A 21295-nucleotide genomic window follows, 5' to 3' on the forward strand; every position below is an offset into this window, starting at 1 on the left:
CGAAATATAACTTAAATTTTATTTAATCGGCAAAATGAGAACAAGGCCAACTATTTGCTTTAGAGGATTGTTTTGAGCTTCAAAAGGGAGAATGTATGTAAGGAAGGCACTTTACAAACTTTGAAGTACTACATGGATGTCAGCTATCATTTGATTTTGTATCCCCAGGGCCTAACTCATGCTTAGTGCTCATATACCAAAATGAATCGAAAAAAAATCATTTTCCCCCTGTGCTCAGTTTATCCTATAGAGGGATGGGGGAGGAGGGGGGAAGGAGAGGAGAGGTCAGAAATATCCATACCTCCTCCAAGCAATCAAGGGAATCAGACCAGTAGGCCCAACTTAAAAAACCAAAACAAAACACCCCCCCCCCCCCAAACAAGCCAACAAACCCAAACAACAACAAAACATAAAACACCAGAAAGAACAACAGAAAAGTGGGCAGAATCTAGGTATTGCCTGAGCCAAGATGTGGAATTTTCATCTCCACCTCAAAAGCTGGAGATCTATACCCTATTCTGGCAGCCATTCCAAAAGTGAAATAAGATTATATGCTTTGAAGGGGAAAAAAAAAGTTACAAAAAATTCTACTACGTGTTTTGTTTGTAAGATGTAGTCTAATGTGTAAAAAGCACTAGAGCTCTTAAACTTTTGAAATGAGCTGTCACATAACTTTAATCTTTGATCTAGAGTGAATTGGATGCCTCCAAGTTAATGCTTCTTTATCTTTTTCAACTTTCCTAGTTTCCCCCCCCACTAATACTCACCTATAGTAAACTATTATCTACAGAAAACAAGGTTAAATGTCTCCATTTTATTTAAAAACTACAGATAAGGAAATCATCTACTCTCAAAGTCCAGCCCCAATAGTGATGCCATGCAAAAAAATATTTTCTAAGTTATTTTTGTAGGGGTTGTATCCCACTTTCCCAATAGAATTTAAGCTTATAGAAGGCAAGAACTGTTTTGGTTTTGTATTCCTAGTGCCTAGCAGTGTCTACTACCTAGAGGGCATTCAAACACTTATGGAATTCAATTGAGTGGCAAGCTCAAAACTGCTTTCTTTTCATTAAATGGCTTGAAAGACAGGAGAAAATGCAGGAAAAACTCATGAAACCATATGAAGGTGTTATTACCACAATCATGAGAAATCTGTAGGTAGATCTCAGCACCCTTCTTTGTTACAATATCTGCAGTGGCTTCTCATTACCCTTTAATTTTACTCATAATGTTCAAATTCTTCTTTCTGGCATCAAATCCCTCCACAATCTGGCTCCACTCTTCCCTCATGTAGTTATTCCCTCCTATGACTTCTCTGCTCCAGACGTACTGGATTTCTTTGTCCAAAGTATACAAAAATTGGGTTCTCAAACCTCTGGAGACCAGCAGCACAGTACACATTTTGGCACTAGGGTAGGACTAAGGTTTAGGTCTACTTACTAGCTGTGTGAACTTAGGAAGCTACTTTACCTCTCTGGGTCTCAATTTCCTCACCTGTAAAATGAGATTCAGTTCAACAAACATTTTATTAAGTATGTCTACCAAGTACTATCATTGCTAGGATCGAGGAATGCAAAGACCAAATCACAACAGCCCCTTGCCCTCAAACATTCCACTGCCTACGTTATCTCTACGGTTCTCCGCCACTATCTAGGCTCACAAGGTAGTTTCCGAGTCCTAGGAAGTCCTCCCTCTCCTTAAAAACCCACCCACAAGCCCTGCCGCCTCCAGGAACCCGACGGTTTTTCTCCCTCCCCCGCCCATTTTCGCAATCAGACCGCCCACAGCACTAAGTTTAGTAATAAGCTAATTCACTCAAGTATAGACACTACAGCAGCCTCCAAGCCACCCCGTCCCAAACCGAGTATAACAGCTTCAATAAGGGGAGCGTCATTTCAGCATCTATGTCCTATGTCCTCTTAGATCTAGCATCATTCCTAATTCTGGGGGGTCTGGCGAAACCTACGGACTCCTCCCCAGGTGGTTTTGAAACGCCTTATAGCACCCGGAATTACGCCTGGAATCCGATATTGACATCCAAGTAACTCCTTCTGTTCTTAATCACCACCCCCGCCACAGCCCAGTTCCTCCAACCCTCCGAGATTCCTCTCCCGAGCCCAGCCACACTAAAGAAGCCCCGGCCTACAGGATCCCGGCCTCAGCCGGCACTCACTTCTTCGCCCCGAGCTCGGCGCGAGTCTGAAGCGTTCGAGCCGGGCGGGGGAGTGGGGGTCGCGCGGAGCTCAGCGGGCAGGGCGCTATGGCGGGGGAGCTCCAGGGCCCGCCCAGCGCCCAGCGCGCGTGCGTGGCGAGGCGCGCGGCTATGGCGACCGGGCCACTCAAACCCCCCTCCCCCATCCGTTCTCCCGACCCTCACACACGACTAGGCCCTAGGAAGCTCCACCTTCTTGAGACGGTCCATCAGGACGCTCTTGTTGCCTCCGCTATCCAGGTTCCGCTTCTTCAGCTCGGCCCGGAGGTCAATCACCCGCAGATCGCTTAGCCGCCGGGTCCCGGTCTCTGAGGAGGCGGAGCTGAGCCCTGCCGTGACAGAACTGGAATCGCCTGCGCCTGACAAAATCTCCGCCATCCCGAAGGGTCCTACCTCCGCTGCCCAACTCGCACGATTCGTGCGACTGCCACAGATAGGAACACAAAATGGCGCCGCCTGCGAGGGAGCGGCACCAGCTTCCCCCACCCGTGGCGTCACTGCGCGCGCGCCGAGAAGGTGGTTCTTTTCGAGAGGCTCCCCCCCTCCTCCTTGAGGCACATGCGCCAGACCCTTCTGAAACCAGGAAGAAGGGAAGGAAGGAGCTTCACTGTCTTAGGTGCGCAGGCGCCCAAAACTCAAGCAAAGTCCCGCCTTCAACTAGTAGGCACATGCGTAGTACAAGTATGTGCGGGGGGAGGGAGGGGGAGAGAGGACCTGGCTACGTCTATGTATCACGTGGGTGGTTGCGTGCAGCCCTACCGCACGCATGAGCAAACGCCTTCCGAGGTGGGGGGGGGGGAGGAAAGGTTGATTCGGTTGACGCGCATGCGTAACCGGAAAAGAGGCAGGCTAGTGCGTTTTCCTCGCAAACGGCGCCATTTTGTGTTCGGAACTGCCGCAGCGACTGCTGTGTGTGAAGTGGGTAGCGAAGACAGGGCACCCAGGATGGCAGAGGCTCTGTCAGGAGCAGGCGATTCGGGATCTGGCTCGGCGGGTCTCGGCTCCGCCTCTTCGGAGACCGGGACCCGGCGGCTAAGCGATCTGCGGGTGATTGACCTCCGGGCCGAGCTGAAGAAGCGGAACCTGGATACTGGCGGCAATAAGAGCGTCCTGATGGACCGACTCAGGAAGGTGAGGGACCGGGGCACATCCGGGGCCCGGCGCTGTCTGAAGGGGGCGGGTGGAGAAGATGATGAGACCGGTGCGTGATCTCTCGGCCGCGCACGCGTATTTGCGGCTGGGGTGAGAGGGGCGCGCTTCTGGGGAAGACTAGAGAGTCGCTGCGCCCCCGGCTCCGCGGCTCGCGCCCGTTGTCAACTTGTTCACCCCACCCGGCCAAAAGAACAACTTCGGGAGCGGGCGCGCTGCCGCGGAGCTGGGCTCCCGGGGAGCCGATAAGCCGGAAAATTCATCTTGGAGTGGGAGGGAGAGATGTCGGGAGAAAGGACTACATGTTCTGAGACTCTGGCCACTGTCCATCCTCAGACCGGCGTGGACGGTGGTTATGCTGCGCAGAAATACAGCCCTTTGGCTTTTTACTCGGATCATCGTCTTTCTCATTTCGGTACAAAGTTCAAACAACCTGTTGGTTTCTGGTGAACTTAAAAAAAAGCCACACTGATTGTGTGCAGTGCTTACAAATGAGCGGCCAGGGCTTAGGTCCAGCGTTGGTTGAGAAACGTACGTCATCACCTTAAACAGGTATAAGCCATTTTGGCCTATGATAGTGAAGTTTTCCCGGCTGACTGCTGGGGCTTCTTGCAGTAGAGCGGGAGTCAGGCACTGAATGCTTATTAGAGCGAAAGTTTATTGCTAATAAAATGCATAACGTCATGTAGCTAATAAGCTCTTATAAAACTGATATCTTGATAGGCAATTGAGGAAGAAGGGGGCGATCCTGATGAAATTGCGATTGCATCAGAAGCTACCAGCAAGAAGATTCCAAAGAGGTATATCAAAGGTATGTGTGTAAGCTCAAGATAGAGGTTTTGGAGGACTGAAGAAGGCAGAGAATACCTTTTCTGTCTTCTGTATTTCTTTTCCCACATTAGGGTAGTTGTGATTTTCTGTTTTTAAAAAGTGAGCTTAGTGTGTAGCGTGTAGTTGAACTAGGCAGAGAGCCTCACAGGTGCTTTCAAGTGCCCACAAGCTTTTAGCTTTATCAGTGTACTTAATTTAAACCAGCTTTCTTTAATAATTATATTCTTGAAAATAAATAGCAATAACCATTTTTTCTTCCATGTGGATTTCAATTAAACATTAAATACTTTGAGTTCTGTTATCTCATTTGATCTTGACCATATTTTTGAGATAGTTGGGGAGGGTGGAAATTTATTGCCTAATTTTCAAATGAGGAAGCTCAGAGGACAAGCTACACTAATAGGAAGAAACAAATTTTAGCTAATTGACTAGCACTTTATGTGAATTAATTGAAACACTTGTCAAAGACTTTGGATCTTCAAAAAATACTGTTCATATTCCTTTTCTTTCCCAAATTTTGATCCACTTTATGACTGATGGGCTAAAGCCTGCTAACATATTGTGATTATTTTGATATGGGCACTCAAGTCCATTGTGTGCAGCTTTAATTTTTCTGTCAGAGATATTTTGCAAATATATACTGTTGTTATGACTTCAGATAGTAACATTTTTAGCTCAGGTGATACTGTTTTTTTCCTTTGGTATATATTAATATTTTTTATTTAATATTAAAGATTTCTACATACATGGAAGAACATAAAAGGATCTCTAAACTACTTTTTAAAAAATCTAAAATAACTTATTTTGCAAAATTATTCTTTGTGTTTCCTTCTAAACATTTTTCTGTTCCTGCCCTTACTTTTAAAATTGTTTCAGTTGCCATATTCCTTTTTTTTTTTTTTTTTTAAACATTCTAACAATCTATCTTCTCAACTCCTTTATCACCAATTAAAAAGGAGGGGGAAAACACCTTTGTAACAAATAAGCATAGTTAAGCAAATGATGAACGTAGTAGCCAACCTCCTAAATGATATATCTCCTACACTTTAAGTCACTCAGCTTGGAAGATGGTTAGGAGGTAGGTTAAAAATACTACTCCATATGTACAGTGGAAAACTGATTGAAAGACAAGAACTCTAGTCAATACTAGGGCCAAAGTTGTTTTCTTTTAGAGTATTGTTGTCCTTGTATGAATTGTTCTGATCAGTTTATTCTATCCCCAGGATTTTCTGCAGTCATCTTTTTTTGTCATTTTTTACACTATTTGATTACATTCACATACCATAATTTGTTCTGCCATTGATGGGTATCCTTTTAGATTGTAGTTCCCCCCCCCCCCCCCCCCCCCCTTCCTTTTAATCTACTCTTTCTCTCCCTCAACACTTCATTGTCTAGATGTTTGTTTTTTGTGTGGGTGTTCATCTCTTGGTACTTTTATCTTCCCTCTTAATCTCTCCCTACCCTCATTCCTAATTGTTTCTCTGTTGAATTTGATGTATTTCTGCACCAAATGATGTTTGTATAGTCAGCCCAACTTTATTTTATGTGAATGCGCTACATCAGATAACTCTTCCCTCTACTGCTTTCTCCAGCTCTATTCATGCATAACAACTATGAAAATACAAGTCTCATCCCCTTCTTTCTACATTGCGGTATTTCTTATACCTTTTATCCTCCTAAAACTCTTCAGAAGAAAATGTACTAAGAAAATCTATTCTCCAAAGCAAATTTTGTATTTCAGTTATCAAGCATTATTTTTTCTCTATTTCCCCTCGTTTACTGGAAAAAATAAGAAAAACATTCGTAACATATATGAATAATCAGGGAAAGCATTACTTCATTGGCTGTGTTCAAGAACTATTGTACCCTGAATCCTTCACCTCTTTTTTAGGAGGTAGGTGACATCAGTCATCCAGTTTTTTAGAATTGCGGATCCTCATTGATAGAGTTCTTGAATCTTTCAAAGTTATTGTCTTTACAATGTTACAATTATTGTATTAGTTATTCTGATTGGTATCATAGACATATTTCCTACAACAAAAAAAATGCTACTATAAATATTTTTGTGCATAATATCCTTTTTGTTTGGTATCTTTAGAGGATATATATCACAATTTAATAAATTTTTGCATAATTTCAAATTGCTTTCATGCATAGCTAATTTGCTATTCCATTGATGTTAGTGTTTCTGTTTTCCCCCTAATATTTGTCAGTTAACTTTTTTGTCCACTTTACTAATTTTGATTGATGTGAGCATGGTGTCTTGTTGCTTTAATTTGCATTTCTCTAATCATTAATGAAATGTAACATTTTCTCATGGCAATAGGAAACTTAAGAGTTGCCTATTATCTTTTGGCCATTATCAATTGACAAGTCTTACTCATATAGATTTGAATCATTTTCTTATATATTTTATAAATGAGGCCTTTATTAGAATAAAATTTGTTGCAAGGATTTTTTCCTCCCCAGTTAATTGTTTCCTTTTCCAATCTTAATTGCATTGAATTTGTTCGTACAAACCTTTAATGTAATCAAAATGTCTATTTTATCTTAAGTGATTCTTTGTCCTTTGACCATAGATCTGACAGGTAATTTTTTTCCTTCTTCTAATTTATTTATAATGTCACCTTTTATAGCTAAGTTGTGTTTCCAGTGTGAGCTTATTTTGATATATGATTTAAAATACTTGTCTAAACCTAATTTCTGTTAGACTGCTTTCCAGTTTTCACATTTTTTGTCAAATAGACCTTAAACACCAGTACCAGGAGTCTTTGAGTTTATTTACCCTGAGGCTATTAAGGTAGACTACTCTGGCATATTGTGTACTTTATGTGTTTTACTGATCAATCTCTGTTTTAAAATTAGTATTACTTTGTTTTGGTGATTACTGATTTTTTTATAAGTTTGAGAATTTGGTACTAATAGGCTCCGAGCCTTTTCACTTAAAAAAAAAATTTCGCTTGAGATTCTTGATCTATTGAGCCTCCAGATGAATTTTGTTGTTTTTTTTTTTCTCATTCTATAAAATCTTTTGATAGTTTGGTTTGGCATTGAGAAAGTAATTTAATTTAGATTGTATGGACAAGGTTTTTTTTTGTGTATTTTTATTTCAAAGTAATTTCTTACCTCTGGTCTTTCTATCAGAAAAGCTTGAAATCCCCTATAGTCCATTTTTTTCTCCTTTATAGATTATGTTCGGCCTAATAACAGGGTAAGTTATTTTTGTTTGTAAGTGTATCATTTGCCTTTTGGAATTGTCTAAGATTTCTCATATATAGTAGAGGCTACCAGATCTTGTGCGATCCTGACTGGTTTCTTGGCATTTGAATTGCTTCTTTCAGGATACTTGTAGTAATTTTTTATTTGATGTGGGGATTCATAATTTTGTCTGATATTCCTGGGACTTTTCAATTTTGGATTGTTTATTCATTTTGGTTTCTGGTTCTAATAGATCTGGGCAGTTTCCATTTATGATTTCTTGAACTGTGGTGTTGAGGCTTTTTTTTTAAAAATGGTTTTTAGGGAGTCCTGTGATTCTTAAATTAATACCTCTTTGACCTGTTTTCCAGGTTGGTTGTGTATGATATTAGATAGCTTACTTCCTCTTCCCTATCATCTCCCCCAAACTTTAGATTTTGTTCTAATGTTTTTTTGCTGTCTCACACAGTCATTGATTTCTGTTTGGTCTATTCTAGTTTTCAGGGATTCTGTTTCTTGGGTAAGATTTACCACTATCTTCTGAACTATTTATTCTCCTTATTTTTTGCTCCTGAGCTTTTATTTCCTTTTTTTTGTTTTTTTTTTTTTTTTTGTTTTTTTTTTATCTCTTGCTTCATTTCTTCTAGGTATTCATGTAGTCTTTGTGGAAAATCCATCTTTTCCTTTGAGTCACTGCTTGCAGTTGAGGTGGCGCTGCTGTTGAGAGGTCATATCCAGGGCAGTCAACTGAACCCTATTAGCCCATTCACCTAAATTATGGTATAAAAAATTATGATGACATCATTCTGAAAATAAAAGATTCCTTTTGTTATACATGTTTTGCACTAAGGAATTTAAAAATAAGACAGGACTTTAGTGTGTGCTTTTAAACTATCACTTTGATAAAATTTAGAAAGACTAAAGCATTTAGATTTCTGTATGCAAAACAATAGAAGCACTGAGTTGTTCATTTTCTTGGGAAGAAATTTTAAAAAGCAGCTATTGTTAATAAAGTGTGACTCTACTACAAGCAGTGGAGGACATTGCTTAGAAAGTCAGAGTAGAAAATTATTGCTGGCACTATTCCAAATTTTTACCTAGATGAGTTTTATTTATTTGTTTTTTTATAACTCTACAGCTGTCTTTGGAAGTTGAACTATTAAAGTACATTAAAATTCTTGTAAATTTGGATATATTTCCTAAAAAAACTAAAATTCTAATAGTTTATAAGGTCTAAAATTAGCAGTGATTTAAAAAAAAAATTTAGTCATAATAAATTTAAATATCTTCATAGGCATCTCAAACCAAGCATGTCTAAAGCAACTTATTTTTCCCTCAAAAACTTTCTAATGTTTCTATTTTATTTGTGGGTACCATGATTTTTCTAATCATTCAGGTTTAGTCTTGTGTACCCTTGTTCTCTTATCCCACATAATCAATAATTTCATGATTAATTCTATACTTCTCCTGTATTCCCTCAGTGGATCACTGGGTTTGGAGTCAGGAAGGCCTGAGTTCAAATTTAGTCTCAGGAACTTCCTAGCTGTGTGATCCTGGATAAGTTATGATATCTGTCTGCCTAGTTTTCTCATCTGTAAAATGGGGATAATAATTTAACCTACCCCCTGGGGTGGTTGTAAAGATCAAAAGAGATAATATTTGTAAAGCATTTAGCATAGTGCCTGGCACATATATGTGCTAATAAATGGTTCTTCCTTTCCTTCCATTCTCTCCTTTTTCCTCCCATCCCCTTTTCATACAAGTACCCACCTTAGTTCAATGGCTCAGTTGGTTTCTAATGTATTCTAATAGTTGTCAAAGTGATTTTCCTAAAGCATATTATGACTCCATCTCCTCACTACTTAGTAAATTCAGAAGGAATATAAAGGCCTGTTTGGTATTTAAAGCCCTTTAGAATCCAATTCCAACCTATCTTTCCAACATTGTATATCATTCTGCTTCACAAACTAGGGTTTTTCTTTGTTTTAGTGTTTCTCACACAAGACTCATCTTTGGAATGATTGTCTCTCATTTCTGAAGTGCATTACTTCTTAGAATCTATAATTTTCTTCAGAATTTAGCTTGTACATCACCTTTTACAGGAAGTCTTTCCTTATTTTCCCTCAAACACAATATTATATTTTGTATATGCTTCTATCTTGCTTCTCCTTAAGGGCAGTGTCATAAACATCTTAACAAATGCTTGTTATGATTCATTGACACTATTAAAAATCCATATCTTTATTTCATTTATAATGAAATAGGGAATACTGATTGGTTTCAGAATGCTAATTTTATCTGCCCATGGGAAATATAAATAATGCTTATGATCAGTTGTTAATCTACTTCATCAGAAATTTTGTTATTGTGCAGCTCTGAAAGTAGATATGAGAGTTTTTCAATATGATTTGTGATTTCTCATGTAGTTGACTAAAATTCAACATTCAAGTCAAATACATGAGCATTTAAAGTTAGAATTTGGAGTACAACAAAACTTAGCTAAGTTTTTCAAGTTACTGCCTAGAGGTGACTCCAAATTAAAATTTTGAATGATTCAAAACTTCTTAGAGTTTAACTTTTTTCTTAAAATATTCACAATATTCTTAGAAAAATAAAAATTATTTTTGAAGCATTATGGTGTGATGGTTCTGGATATCTTAAATGTGTTTTTGATTAGAACCAATTCTTTTAAAATTTAGCATGATGCCTTCATTATTCTGTTAAGAAATTATATTGTCTTCTCGAAGACATAATTGTACCCTTGCCAACAACTGAATCAACTGCCTTTCTTTAAAGTATTGCAATTGTAACTCAGTTTCTAATCATATTTGGAGAGCAGGAAGAAATGCCTCTTCCTTTTTTTTTTTTTTTTTTTTTTTTTAAATCTTTTTGCCCTGCATACTCCCTTCCCTCCCCCTTCATAAGTGTTCTATTTTTCCTTTAAATAACAAAGGCAGCTGTACAGTACCTTGGTGATAATTTTGGAGGAAAATTGCTTATGTTTATATAATTATTGATTTTGGTCACATTTTTGTTGGTACATTTAGTTGTGTGTCTCATCCTGCCCTTCTCTTCTCCCTTCTTCCATCCCTTCTCTCCTTCCCTCCCCTTCCTCTGCCAATTATTCTGTCTTACTCCTGGAATCTGCCCTTTTGTGAGTGAATGATTAGGTGAAGACTGTCTTTAAATGTTGTATTTTTCATAGATGCAGTAAATTTGATGCCTAAAGTGTCAGAGTGAATTTGAGATTTCAAGATCCATATTTTATGATACATCAGGTATCAGCAAGTATTATGATCTGATTAAAGGGTAGAGCTATTTTTTGTTTTTTAAAACCCTCACACAGTTTGAGATTGCAAGCCTTTTAGCTGATGTTCTAGTGATAATTAATGTTAAACTACTACAGCACAGCAAAAAGAAATTGGATAGTTCATAAAATTCATACTAACTTAGTTTGAATTATACTGGAAGAAGTTGAGCAGTTAAGTCTCTTGCAGTTTTTACAAAGATGAATTAGATATAAGAAGAGAATTTCTATAAGAATGTATGATATTTTACAATTATACTGTTGTTAGGGCGTAAGCCAGAGGAAGAGGGTGCTGAAGATAATGGACTAGAGGAAGATTCTGGAGATGGACAGGTAAGTGGATTCATTTTGGTAGTGCAATATACTAATGCTCCATTTCAGTCCAAGTAGCTATTATATATACTTTTTTTGTTTTTGCAGGAGGACAATGAAACAAGTTTGGATAACTTGCAGGATATAGACATGATGGATATTAGTGTGTTAGATGAGACTGAAATAGATAATGGCAGTGCTGCTGACTGTGGTGAAGACTACAGTGCTGATAATATTCTTGACTCCTTGTCTGATAGTAAAGAAAATGCTGATGCAGAATTGAAACAACTTCCAGATCAGCTTACAGAACATACTGTAGGTAACTTGGAAACATCTCAGAAATGTACCAAAACATTTTTAAAATTCAAAGAGTACAAGCATTGCTGTAGCATCTCCTACACATGTGGAATCGAAATATTTTAAATCAAATAGATACTGTTATTGTCAATAAAGCCTTAATTTGGGGTCTAAAAATTTATGGGATATGAGACTAATTATGTCCATTTAACACTTATGTAGAACTTATCAGTTATAAAGGATAGCTTAAATTTAGTTTCTATTATAAGTTTTTGATCTTTTATCAAATGTTGCATTACTGGCAGGGAGATGGGTTTATTTCTTTCAGGTACTTAATACATTATCTGCATCATGGTAAAAATTGTCAGAGGACTAATCAGTTATCACTTCAACAAGAATCTCTCTTTTTTTTTTTTTTTTTTTTTTTTTTTGGCAGCCATAGGACCATCTGGTTGTCTTGGTGTGGACATTTTGTACTAGAATTGACATTTTTGTAAGATTCATAGTGAATTTGAATTACAGGACTGAACTTAAACACTTCAGAATTGGGGAAAAAAGTGTAATTCTTAGCATTCTTTCAGCTGAGAATAAATGAGCACAATTGGAATTGTGTAATAGGTCTTTGTTGTTTCTTTTTTGCAGACTTGTATGAGCATTTCTGTGTTTACAGCATCTATTTTCTTTCCTTGTAACTTCAGTAAACATTTCAGAAAGCTTAGAAAAGAGAACTGTTATATAACAGGGATTAGTTGTGTGACCATGAGAAGATCATTTAGTCTTCCAGTGGTATAGAGCTTTCACATTGATGAAATAATGTCTCAGGTCTCTTTTCCTTTTTCCCTTCTCTCCCGTCCCCCACTGCAAACTGAAATTGTTGGAATTTTTCTTAACAATTTTTCCTAGACTTAGATAATCTTAGATTTAGAAGTAGAAGAAACCTCAGAAGATATATTTAGTGCATTAAGTCCTGAGTCTTAAAAGTTTCTAATAGCTAAGTTACATTTTAATTTGCTATATTAAAATAGAAAAAAATAGAAGTAGAAAGTAATGTAATTTTTCTTTTGTGCTTTGACTTAAATCTACTGGAACGTGGCCTAAATGGGTTAAATATGATGGCTAGAAAATGATCAGACTGGTAGGCATTTTCCTCTTAGAATATTGTTTTATTCTAACATCTGATGGCAAAGGTATGATTCTTTTTGTCTCTGTGAAGTAATCTTTTGTTTACTTTTCAGGTGACTGGAGAAAGAGTTGGAAATAGTTTGGATGCTTCATCATCAGACTTCACTGTAATACAGGTAAATTATCTTAGTTTTTAGGATCTTAGTATCTAGATTTAGAACTGGAAAGGACCTCAGATTATCTAATCTATCCCCTTCTTTTTAGAGATTAGGGAACTGAAGCCCAGAAAAATTAATTGTAACCTAAGACTACACATGTAGGATAAGTAACAGAACCAGAATTTTTAACCCCAGCCTTCTTGTTCTGGGGTGTGTGTGTGTGTGTGTGTGTGTGTGTTACACACACACACACACACACACACACACGTCCTGTCCATTTAGCCTCAAAATGTTTCTTGTACCTGTACCTTTCTCTTCTCATTGCTACCACATTGTTGCAGGACCTTATCACCTCATGATAAGTTGAGATAGGATAGTTATAGGAACAGGAGAATGATCTCAGACCAGATCATCATACTATTATTATAGGAACAACTCTAGTGAATGTATGGAGTGGTGGTGGTGGTGGAGGGTGTCAATTCAGAGCCAAGATATTAATCAAAAGCTTTGGAGTTAGAGGGATCTTAGAAAATCTAATTCCCTTTTTTTAGATATAAAGATACTAAAGTCCAGAAAAGTTTAATGATTTTTGCCTAAGGTCACTCAAATCCTAAATGGTAGATTGTAGGACTCAATTCTCAATTTCAAATCTAGTATTTTTAATACAAGTGAAAACTGATAAAATTAGTAATGGTGCATTAGGAAATTGACCTCTATTGTACAATTTGTTAAACTAGGTCAAATGAAAAGTGTGTGGAATTAGTCAGATGTGAAAACCTCAAATTGAAAATCATACAAATAATAACAGAAATATGCAAGTTTTTTTTTTTTTTTCAAGATTTGTTTCATCAATATTGGGTATACCTTCCATGGTTGCAAATCCACTAAGGCATGGATAGTCTTCATTGATTGGTATGACTAGAAGCAGTAATCACTTAGTAGCCAGCTTTCTGATGCTGAGCATCTTGTAATTTAGCTAGGCTAGTCCTCAGACAAAGTATATAAAATCTACCATCAGGCTTAATATTGGAACATTTTCCAGCCTGATAGAATCTGCCTGAGTTTGAGCACCATTTGGCATAGCCTTCTTTTGTCCAAGATTATAGTTTTGCATTGATAGAAACTTGTATTTTACTGATAATTCTGTACAGTTTTAAGATAATTTTTAAATGAATGATTTGACTTAAATCCATTGTTCCAAATGATTTCTTTGGCAGCTTCACAGACTAATAGTTTTCTGCTTGAACTGGGCAAAAGCAGATCTGCATAGAGACAAAATTGAGTGAGTTCAGAAAGAGAGGCTTTAATAATCTGTCTTTTGTCTCAAAAATGAGGATTGAGACATGACCCCAAATAGCTCTCTGGAGGGTGGGAAGTTGGTTCAAATATCATTCTTCTTATAATAACCAATCATAGGGTTTCCATACAATCCATACCTAAAAATCTTCTCTAACATTCTGTTCTCTTCCTACTTTTTAAAGCACTCAGCTCTCCTCTCCCTTTAACCCTTTAAGTCAGTTAAAAATCTAATGATACTAAAGCATCCATAGCAGTACCTGCACAGATACTATTAGAGAAATTCTCACTCTTCCTGTCTCATTACCCTGCAGTTTTTCCCTTGGGAAGTTTTATCTTTCCTCCCCTACCCACACTCTCAAATTTTTGTTTTAGATGGGACAATCACTGTTTATGTGTTGTCTTTGGATATTGTGGGTATCTGCTTTATAGTGTTTTACTAATTGAAGTATATACTCAGAAAACATGGGACATCATAGTTCTGTAGCAATTGGTTCTAATGAATAGTTAAATGAATTTGTATCAAGGAAAACAGAATTGACAAATTTAAAATGGCTTAAAAGCTAACTTGAAATTATTTTTTAAGTGAAATGATTTATTTTCTAGGGACATCGTCCCATAAATTGTTAGGTGACATGTTTCTCTGCTTACTGTGGAAAATGATTGGTTATGGTGCTTTGCTTTGTTTTTCTTCATAGGATACTGAAGAACCACCCTTGGAGCCAGGTACTGTTAAACAGAAACATGATAGTTATGGCTTGGCAATTTCCCCACTAATCTTTTTTTTTTTTTTTTCCTAAGCTTATTATTATTATTATTATTTTTTTTTAAAGAAGTATGACTGTTGTATGTTATTTTAATGGTGGACAATCCGGATCATACAAGGATCAGAGATTGGAAACCCAGTCATATCACCAGATCTGTGGAAGTTGTGTTCTGGTTAGTTGAGGTAAAATATTTGTTAAGATGAAATGGTTATTTACATCTCTTAACCACATTCTTTGAACTGATCTTGAAATAATTTACTTGAGTCATTCTTTGTGCTTCTACACATGAAACAGATCTTGTGATATTGTTCAGTATATTTATTTGGTAATTTTGATTAAAGCAGTTCAGGCAGTGTAAAACTTTTAGGGGAAGTTAAAAACATAAGAAGTAACTGGATTCCAGAAGAGGAAAGACAGTTTCTACATGAGAATTCCAAACGTATTGTTCTCTTTCTGGACTTCAAATAATACTCCTGCATCGTTGGAAGAGTTTCTGGTTTTCGTGTTGGACTGTTCTGTTAAAAAGAATTCAAAAGAAATTTGGAAATTGAGCTGTCAGTGAATGGTGACTTTCAGTTAAAGACCTTGGACTTTGGAAGCTAAGTGTGAAGAGTGAGACATGAACAACAACGTAAAGAAGAATCCCAAGATACAGCCAGAAGGGTTTTGGGGGTTAAATCTGTGGGGTCCTTTTATCTTCCCTATAGTTTTTGAGGCTTAATATACTAGACTGTTGGAATGTAGGTAGTTTTAAACAGTATAAGTTTGTGTACATCAGGGTTTTCCAATCTCTGTGTAGCTAGCAGTTCTCTTCGTGTTAGTGTGGCAGCCGTGCCAGTTCCGCATTTGTGATTGCTTTATTTCCCTGGTAATTAAACCTTGTGCCATTCTATTCCTGTTAAATCCATAGAAAATGAGAAAATACTCGACATTTTGGGGGAAACTTGTAAGTCTGACCCACTAAAAGAAGAAGGTTCCGACCTGGAGCAGCCATTTTCACAGGATGCAAGTAGCGTGGGGCCAAGCAAAAAGCTTGCAGAGGAAGAGGACAATTTTGTCACTGCTCATCCAGAGGAGGATGCATTAGATTTGGACAACGAGTCAACACAAGCAATTGCCAAGAAGGCAGAAAAGCACTTAGATCTAGTGAAAAGGGAGAAAAGCGAGCAGAAAGTAGATGAAGAGAATATGGACTCTGACACTGTAGTGGTAGAGAACCTAAATGATCAGAGTAGCAAAGCATCAGAAAATGCAGAAGCTTCTAGCGAGGAAGCCCAGGAAACACCAGAGAAAGTCTCAAGCCCCGAAACCAAAGAAAGCAAAGAAGACGTTAAGAAAAGTGAAGATGAAGGTTATAATGAAGATTCACCTGCTACTAAAGAGTCCTCTACCAATGAGGGCGGTGATCAGAAAATGAGGTTTGTTTTTTCTCAGTTTTAGACCAGATGCTATCTTTTTTTCATTGGTCATTTAATGACACACATAAGCTGTTTTCTTCAATTGGCCAGCCAGACTGATGAAATTGTAGTTTACTTCTAAAGATTGTTTTATTTCCCTTTGTGTATTTTTTAATGGGTGATTTGATTTCTTTCCTTTTCCCAACCTAACATGGTTGTGTTTTTAAATTGTTCTTAATTGTTATCTTCAGCTAAAGAGAATTGACTTTAGGAATCTGACTTACTACTTTTTGTCAGATTTCCAGTACAAGTTTGCAAAGCTGTCTTTTAAATTTTTATTTCAGACCTAATTTTCTGGTAGGTATTAAGTTGTAGCACATGCCATACTTTTTTTTTTTTTTTTTGAGTTAGTTTTCCTAATGCTTTTTCCTGCTTGAGTAACATTAACTTTTGTCTCTAGCTCTGTTGAGGACGACACAGATATAAAGCCAACCTTAAAGGATGACAAAGGTATGGTTTTCCTTATGGGATAGATAAATTGATTATATATTTTCCCTCTCGTGGAGGGAGAGAGTTATTCCTTAAATTTGTATTATTCTGTGAACTTTTTAAAGATGTGATTCTAAGACATAGACTATTTTGAAATTAGCTTTTAAATATCAGTAGGACTGTAAGGCAGTTTTATTATGAATATAGTTAGCTTTTGAATATTTGGGAAATAGAATTAGTTTTTGAATGTGGGTTGTCATCTCCCAGTGAAATGATAAAAGATCATGTTATAGCATCCTGGTCAATTTTTTTCCTAACTGGCTAACTCAACAGCAAAAATTTTGATAAAGTAAAATTTCCAATCATAGATTATTTGAGTAATAGAAACTATTTGTTTAGGATCTTCACTTGTATCTTGTTATTGGAGTTTGATGTTTTAATGATGTTTTATGTTCTTGTGAGATTTATGCCCAAAGTAATTTATTGCTACCACAAAGATTTTTTTTAATTTGATATTCCTGAAAAAAATTGGAAATTAACTAATGAACTTGAATTTGGAGACTTGAAATTATGTTTAAATAGTTTGTCTTTTTTCCCCTAAAAACTGTTTCTGGTAAAGTTTCTTTTTTTTTTTTTTAGGTCGTGTTAGTAGCAGTTCTGGGAGGAATTTGTGGGTTAGTGGACTTTCTTCAACTACTAGAGCCACAGACTTGAAGAACCTTTTCAGCAAATATGGAAAGGTAAGGTCCTGCATTGCCTGTTGTGCCCCTAGTTGTAGCTAGATTTAAAGTGAACAATTTTAATCTGAGATGGCAAAGATATTTCCTAGAACACTGAATAGATTTTTTGTTCACTTTACCATCCCTTCCCAGGGAATGACTCTCTTCCTATCCCTAAATAGACGTTTAGTTTAAAACAAAAAGTCAAGCAAAACAACTATTGGTCTATCTGAAAATGTTCTGCTTCCATCTACACCTGTAGTTAATCACTCCTGAGCGGCAAACCATTAGTCAACTTCTATTAGCCTTTTGATCTCTTTCGTGGTGTGCTCTACATTGAGCCTGGTTCTCTTCAGTTGACTTTTCCGTCATCGAGTTAACATGTAAATCTTTGTTTCTTGATGAAAACTGGATTATGGGCAATGCATGATACTTTTAATAGATTTCAAGTATTTTCCCATGAAGATTATGCATCCTCTTCAGAAGAGTCCAGTCACAAACACTGACATGTTAGTGGAATTTATTAGTAGGTCGTAGCCTATCAGAGCTAATTAATCATTGAATTGCTGAATTCCTGATTGCAAGAATAGAAATTCTTGTGCAGATGGATCCTATTTATTTTGTGTGTATTCAAGGGAGCTAGTTGGAACATTTATATAAGTAGATGGGTTGTTGAACTGTGCTCTATGTTTTTCATCATTTAAAGGTGATATGGTGTACCAGGGTTTCCATGGTACTGCTTTTGCAAATTTGTGTGAGATTAGAGCTACAAAGGACCTTAGAAGGTATCTCATTTTACTCCCTTATTTTATAGATAAAGGAAATTGATTCCTAAGAGCTAGGTCAAATGTCTCCTTGCAACAAAGATTTTAAGAGTTCTTAACTTGAAGAAACCTCTTTTGGGAAAAAAATATTATGTATAAAGATCAACACAAAACATATATTAAGTCATTTGAGGATAAGGAGGAGGGCACCAGAAAAGGTCTTAGGTAGGAGGTAATACTTGAACTTAGATTTGAAGGTTATCAAGAATTCGGAGAAGCAGAGGGGCAAGTGCTAAAATAGATAGAATACTGGATTTGGAGTTACGAGATCAGAATTCAAATCTGGACAAGAATTTACTAGCTATATGATTCTTGGTGTGTTATTTAATCCAAGTTTCGGTTTCCTCTTTTATAAAATGGGAATAATAGGAGGTCAATATAAAATGTAATAATAATCTGGATAATAACACACAAAGTGTTTTTCAAATCTTAAAACATTATATGAATTTTAGTAGTTATTTATGTGTGGTGAAGAAAGCATTCCTGGTAGGGGGGACAGCCTGATGGTGTACATATAATTAGAGGTGCATTAGATAGAATATTGGACTTGTAGTCAGGAAGACTAAGTTCAAATGTAACTTCATATTCTTCCAAACTGTGTAGTCCTTGGCAAGTCACTTCATCTCTGTTTGCCTTAGTTTTTTATCTGTAAAATGAAGTAATAACACTATCTATCTCCCAGGGTAGTTAAGAGCATATAGATCAAAATCTCCTTGTATAATTCTTCTATTATGCCAAATTTTATATTCCTTTCTATAGCATGCAGAAACAGAATTTTGCCTCAGGTAAGGAAGAAGCCATAACCCTACCATAAGCCTACTCATCAAGACAGTAAAGATTATAAACATTGCTACTTGCTAAGATTTTTTTTTTTAACTGGGTTCTTCAGATTGTTTCCTTAGCCAATTTTAAAAGAATTGGGTCCGATTTATAATCTTGTTATACATTATAATTATACGTAATACATTATATGTATAAGTCCGGCAATTGTAGTTTTGCTGTTGCTAAATTTAAGTGCTTTATTGAGAAAGCAGTGTAATGTAGTGACCACAGAGCTGATTTTTGAACTAGGAAGACAACTGAAAGCCTCTTCCCTGGCTTCATAGTGCTGAACTTTACAGGTGTCGTAGGCAACCTGTATTGGTAAATGTAGTTTCTACATTTAAGAGTTCCCTATATTAATCAATATAGGTCTAGTTCCAATCAATAAGAGGATTAGTTCTTGAGATTTTTAAAATAGTAGCTACTTGTTTTCATTTGGTTCTAACTTGTCATAAGCAAAGGAAGCAACATCCACATAAAACAAATTTTGGATTTTAAGTGGTAATTAACTTAAGTTCACATGTCCTGGCAGTGTAGCTCCCTGAATACTAATTGGTACTCCTTCCTATCTTTATATAATTTGAAGCATCTGGTAGGGGAAATAGCAATAGTCTCAGTCCTAAAATGTTAAAAGTAAAAGAAACTAGATCATTTGGGCCAAACCTTTTATTTTGCAAATGAGGAAACTATTGCCAAGAAAAGTATAAGGACTTGTCCAATGGCATACTTAAAATTGTTGGCAAAGCTACCTCCCTGAGTTGTAACTAGAGATTTGTTGATATGCTGTCGTGTTCTAGTACTGCTGTGTTTTTTGTGCATTTTGCCTCATTTTTAAGGGTCTCTGTCTAAGAGACGCTTATATAAATTTGAGGGCCTTTGTAGCTTAGCTTATGATATAAGTAATGAACAGGTTGAGGGGGAGCAGGGATGAACATGATTCCATAGGAACATTGAAATGGAGGAAAGAAAATGGACAGATTGGAAGGGATTCTGACTGAGTCACCAAAATGTCTTTAAGTGACACTAAAAGATTAGTGTCTCTATGTGACACTAATTACTTGCATTAGAAGCTTGGTTTTTTCCCATGTGAAGGACATGAACAGAGACTCTTAATCTCTGCCTATCGTTTTATTCAGTTTATTGGTTGTAAGGAACCTAATAGGTTTTAAGGCGTAATTCCTATAGCAGTGACAAGTATAATAATGACAACAACTTTTGGATATTGGCTTATTGTCGGTTTAAATAATTTGTCAGGTTACTTTTGTACCAAAATTTATAAAATAAAATAAAATTATTTCCTAAAGGTTGTTGGAGCCAAAGTGGTAACTAATGCCCGGAGTCCAGGGGCACGGTGTTATGGTTTTGTTACAATGTCTACATCTGATGAAGCCACAAAATGTATTAACCACCTTCACCGAACAGAATTACATGGAAGAATGATCTCAGTAGAAAAAGTAAGTGGTGGTAGTTATGTGCTACTACATATTATATAAATGAAAGATCTTCCCTGTTCATCATTTCTGGCCAAATTAATTTTAGGCCAAAAATGAACCTGCTGGAAAGAAACCTGACCGCAAAGACTGTGAAATTAAAAAGGAAAAATCAGGCAGCGGGGAAAGACATCATTCCACTGATTCCCGGCCTGAAAGGTAAAGGAGTTTTAAAAATGTTGTTCTTTGGTCCCTTCTGGGTTATAGATTAGGGAGGACAACTTGGAAAAGGATCCTGTACAGATGTTCCATAGCAGTATGGAAACTATATCATCAGCAGCAATTCCAGTGAAGGGAATTACTGGGAAGTATGTTTTCTTATGAGCTTTGTACTTAGATATCATAGAATCATTATGGCTAATGATCATGTAGTCCAAGCTCCTCATTATAAATGAGGCAGCTGAGACCCAAAGAGGTGAGGTGACCCAATATCAACCAAGTAGATGATTGAAGATTCTGATTAACCAACTGAATTCTTTTTCTATAGTACTTTTGTTGGTTCTCAGGAGCACATTTCCCTTTCACATGTTTGGTATAGTTAGTATTTATGTTGTAACTTGCCTCTGTATTCTTTCTTGAAAAGACAGATTTTTTTTTTTTTTTTAAGATCATGAAATTATTAAATTGTTTTAGTATTTAATCATTAACTAAAATCATTAAAATTATACAGGAAGTGCCTGTATCTCCATACACCATAGTGTCTTTGTAAGATAAGCACAGTGCATGCTTCCTATTTTCCACATGCTGGCAACAATGATTTGTTTGCCATTATCTAGTTTTACTTAAACTCTGTGAACCTCTTGAATAATAATTGTTAGACTCCTGAAACATTTATAGTTGCTTTGTTTTCATATTTTTGCTCTTACAAGAAATCTTATGAAGTAGAATAGTCTTATGTGTGCTTT

General features: G+C 36.8%; 2 protein-coding genes across 14 annotated transcripts in view; one reads left to right on the forward strand and one right to left on the reverse strand.

Annotated features, from left to right (window-relative positions):
* The window catches only part of LOC100925494 (scaffold attachment factor B1), a 48760-nt gene extending 46042 nt beyond the window's left edge, over positions 1 to 2718 (reverse strand). For 5 of the 9 annotated variants that reach the window (XR_004231213.1, XR_004231212.1, XM_031947795.1 and 2 more), the window contains exon 1: positions 2405 to 2711. Coding sequence is in view for 7 of the 9 variants with exons in the window: in XM_031947795.1 (XP_031803655.1) it covers positions 2405 to 2590 (186 nt within the window). In the remaining 2 variants the exon portion in view is untranslated. Of the gene's footprint in view, positions 1 to 2404 lie in introns of all 9 variants that reach the window. The other 4 variants (XM_031947796.1, XM_031947793.1, XM_031947792.1 and 1 more) reach the window with 2 other exon arrangements.
* Positions 2719 to 3035: 317 nt separating this feature from the next.
* Positions 3036 to 21295, forward strand: part of SAFB2 (scaffold attachment factor B2) — a 36903-nt gene continuing 18643 nt past the window's right edge. For 2 of the 5 annotated variants that reach the window (XR_002769428.2, XM_023496715.2), the window contains exons 1-11: positions 3036 to 3343; positions 4085 to 4172; positions 10966 to 11030; positions 11118 to 11324; positions 12542 to 12604; positions 14581 to 14608; positions 15560 to 16067; positions 16507 to 16556; positions 17175 to 17275; positions 20205 to 20354; positions 20440 to 20549. Coding sequence is in view for 4 of the 5 variants with exons in the window: in XM_023496715.2 (XP_023352483.2) it covers positions 3038 to 3343; positions 4085 to 4172; positions 10966 to 11030; positions 11118 to 11324; positions 12542 to 12604; positions 14581 to 14608; positions 15560 to 16067; positions 16507 to 16556; positions 17175 to 17275; positions 20205 to 20354; positions 20440 to 20549 (1676 nt within the window). In the remaining variant the exon portion in view is untranslated. Of the gene's footprint in view, positions 3344 to 3414; positions 3914 to 4084; positions 4173 to 10965; positions 11031 to 11117; positions 11325 to 12541; positions 12605 to 14580; positions 14609 to 15559; positions 16068 to 16506; positions 16557 to 17174; positions 17276 to 20204; positions 20355 to 20439; positions 20550 to 21295 lie in introns of those variants that run through there. The other 3 variants (XM_023496716.2, XM_031947788.1, XM_031947790.1) reach the window with 3 other exon arrangements.

The sequence above is a fragment of the Sarcophilus harrisii genome, chromosome 1 (genome assembly GCF_902635505.1).
Source record: "Sarcophilus harrisii chromosome 1, mSarHar1.11, whole genome shotgun sequence".
NCBI lineage: Eukaryota > Metazoa > Chordata > Mammalia > Dasyuromorphia > Dasyuridae > Sarcophilus > Sarcophilus harrisii.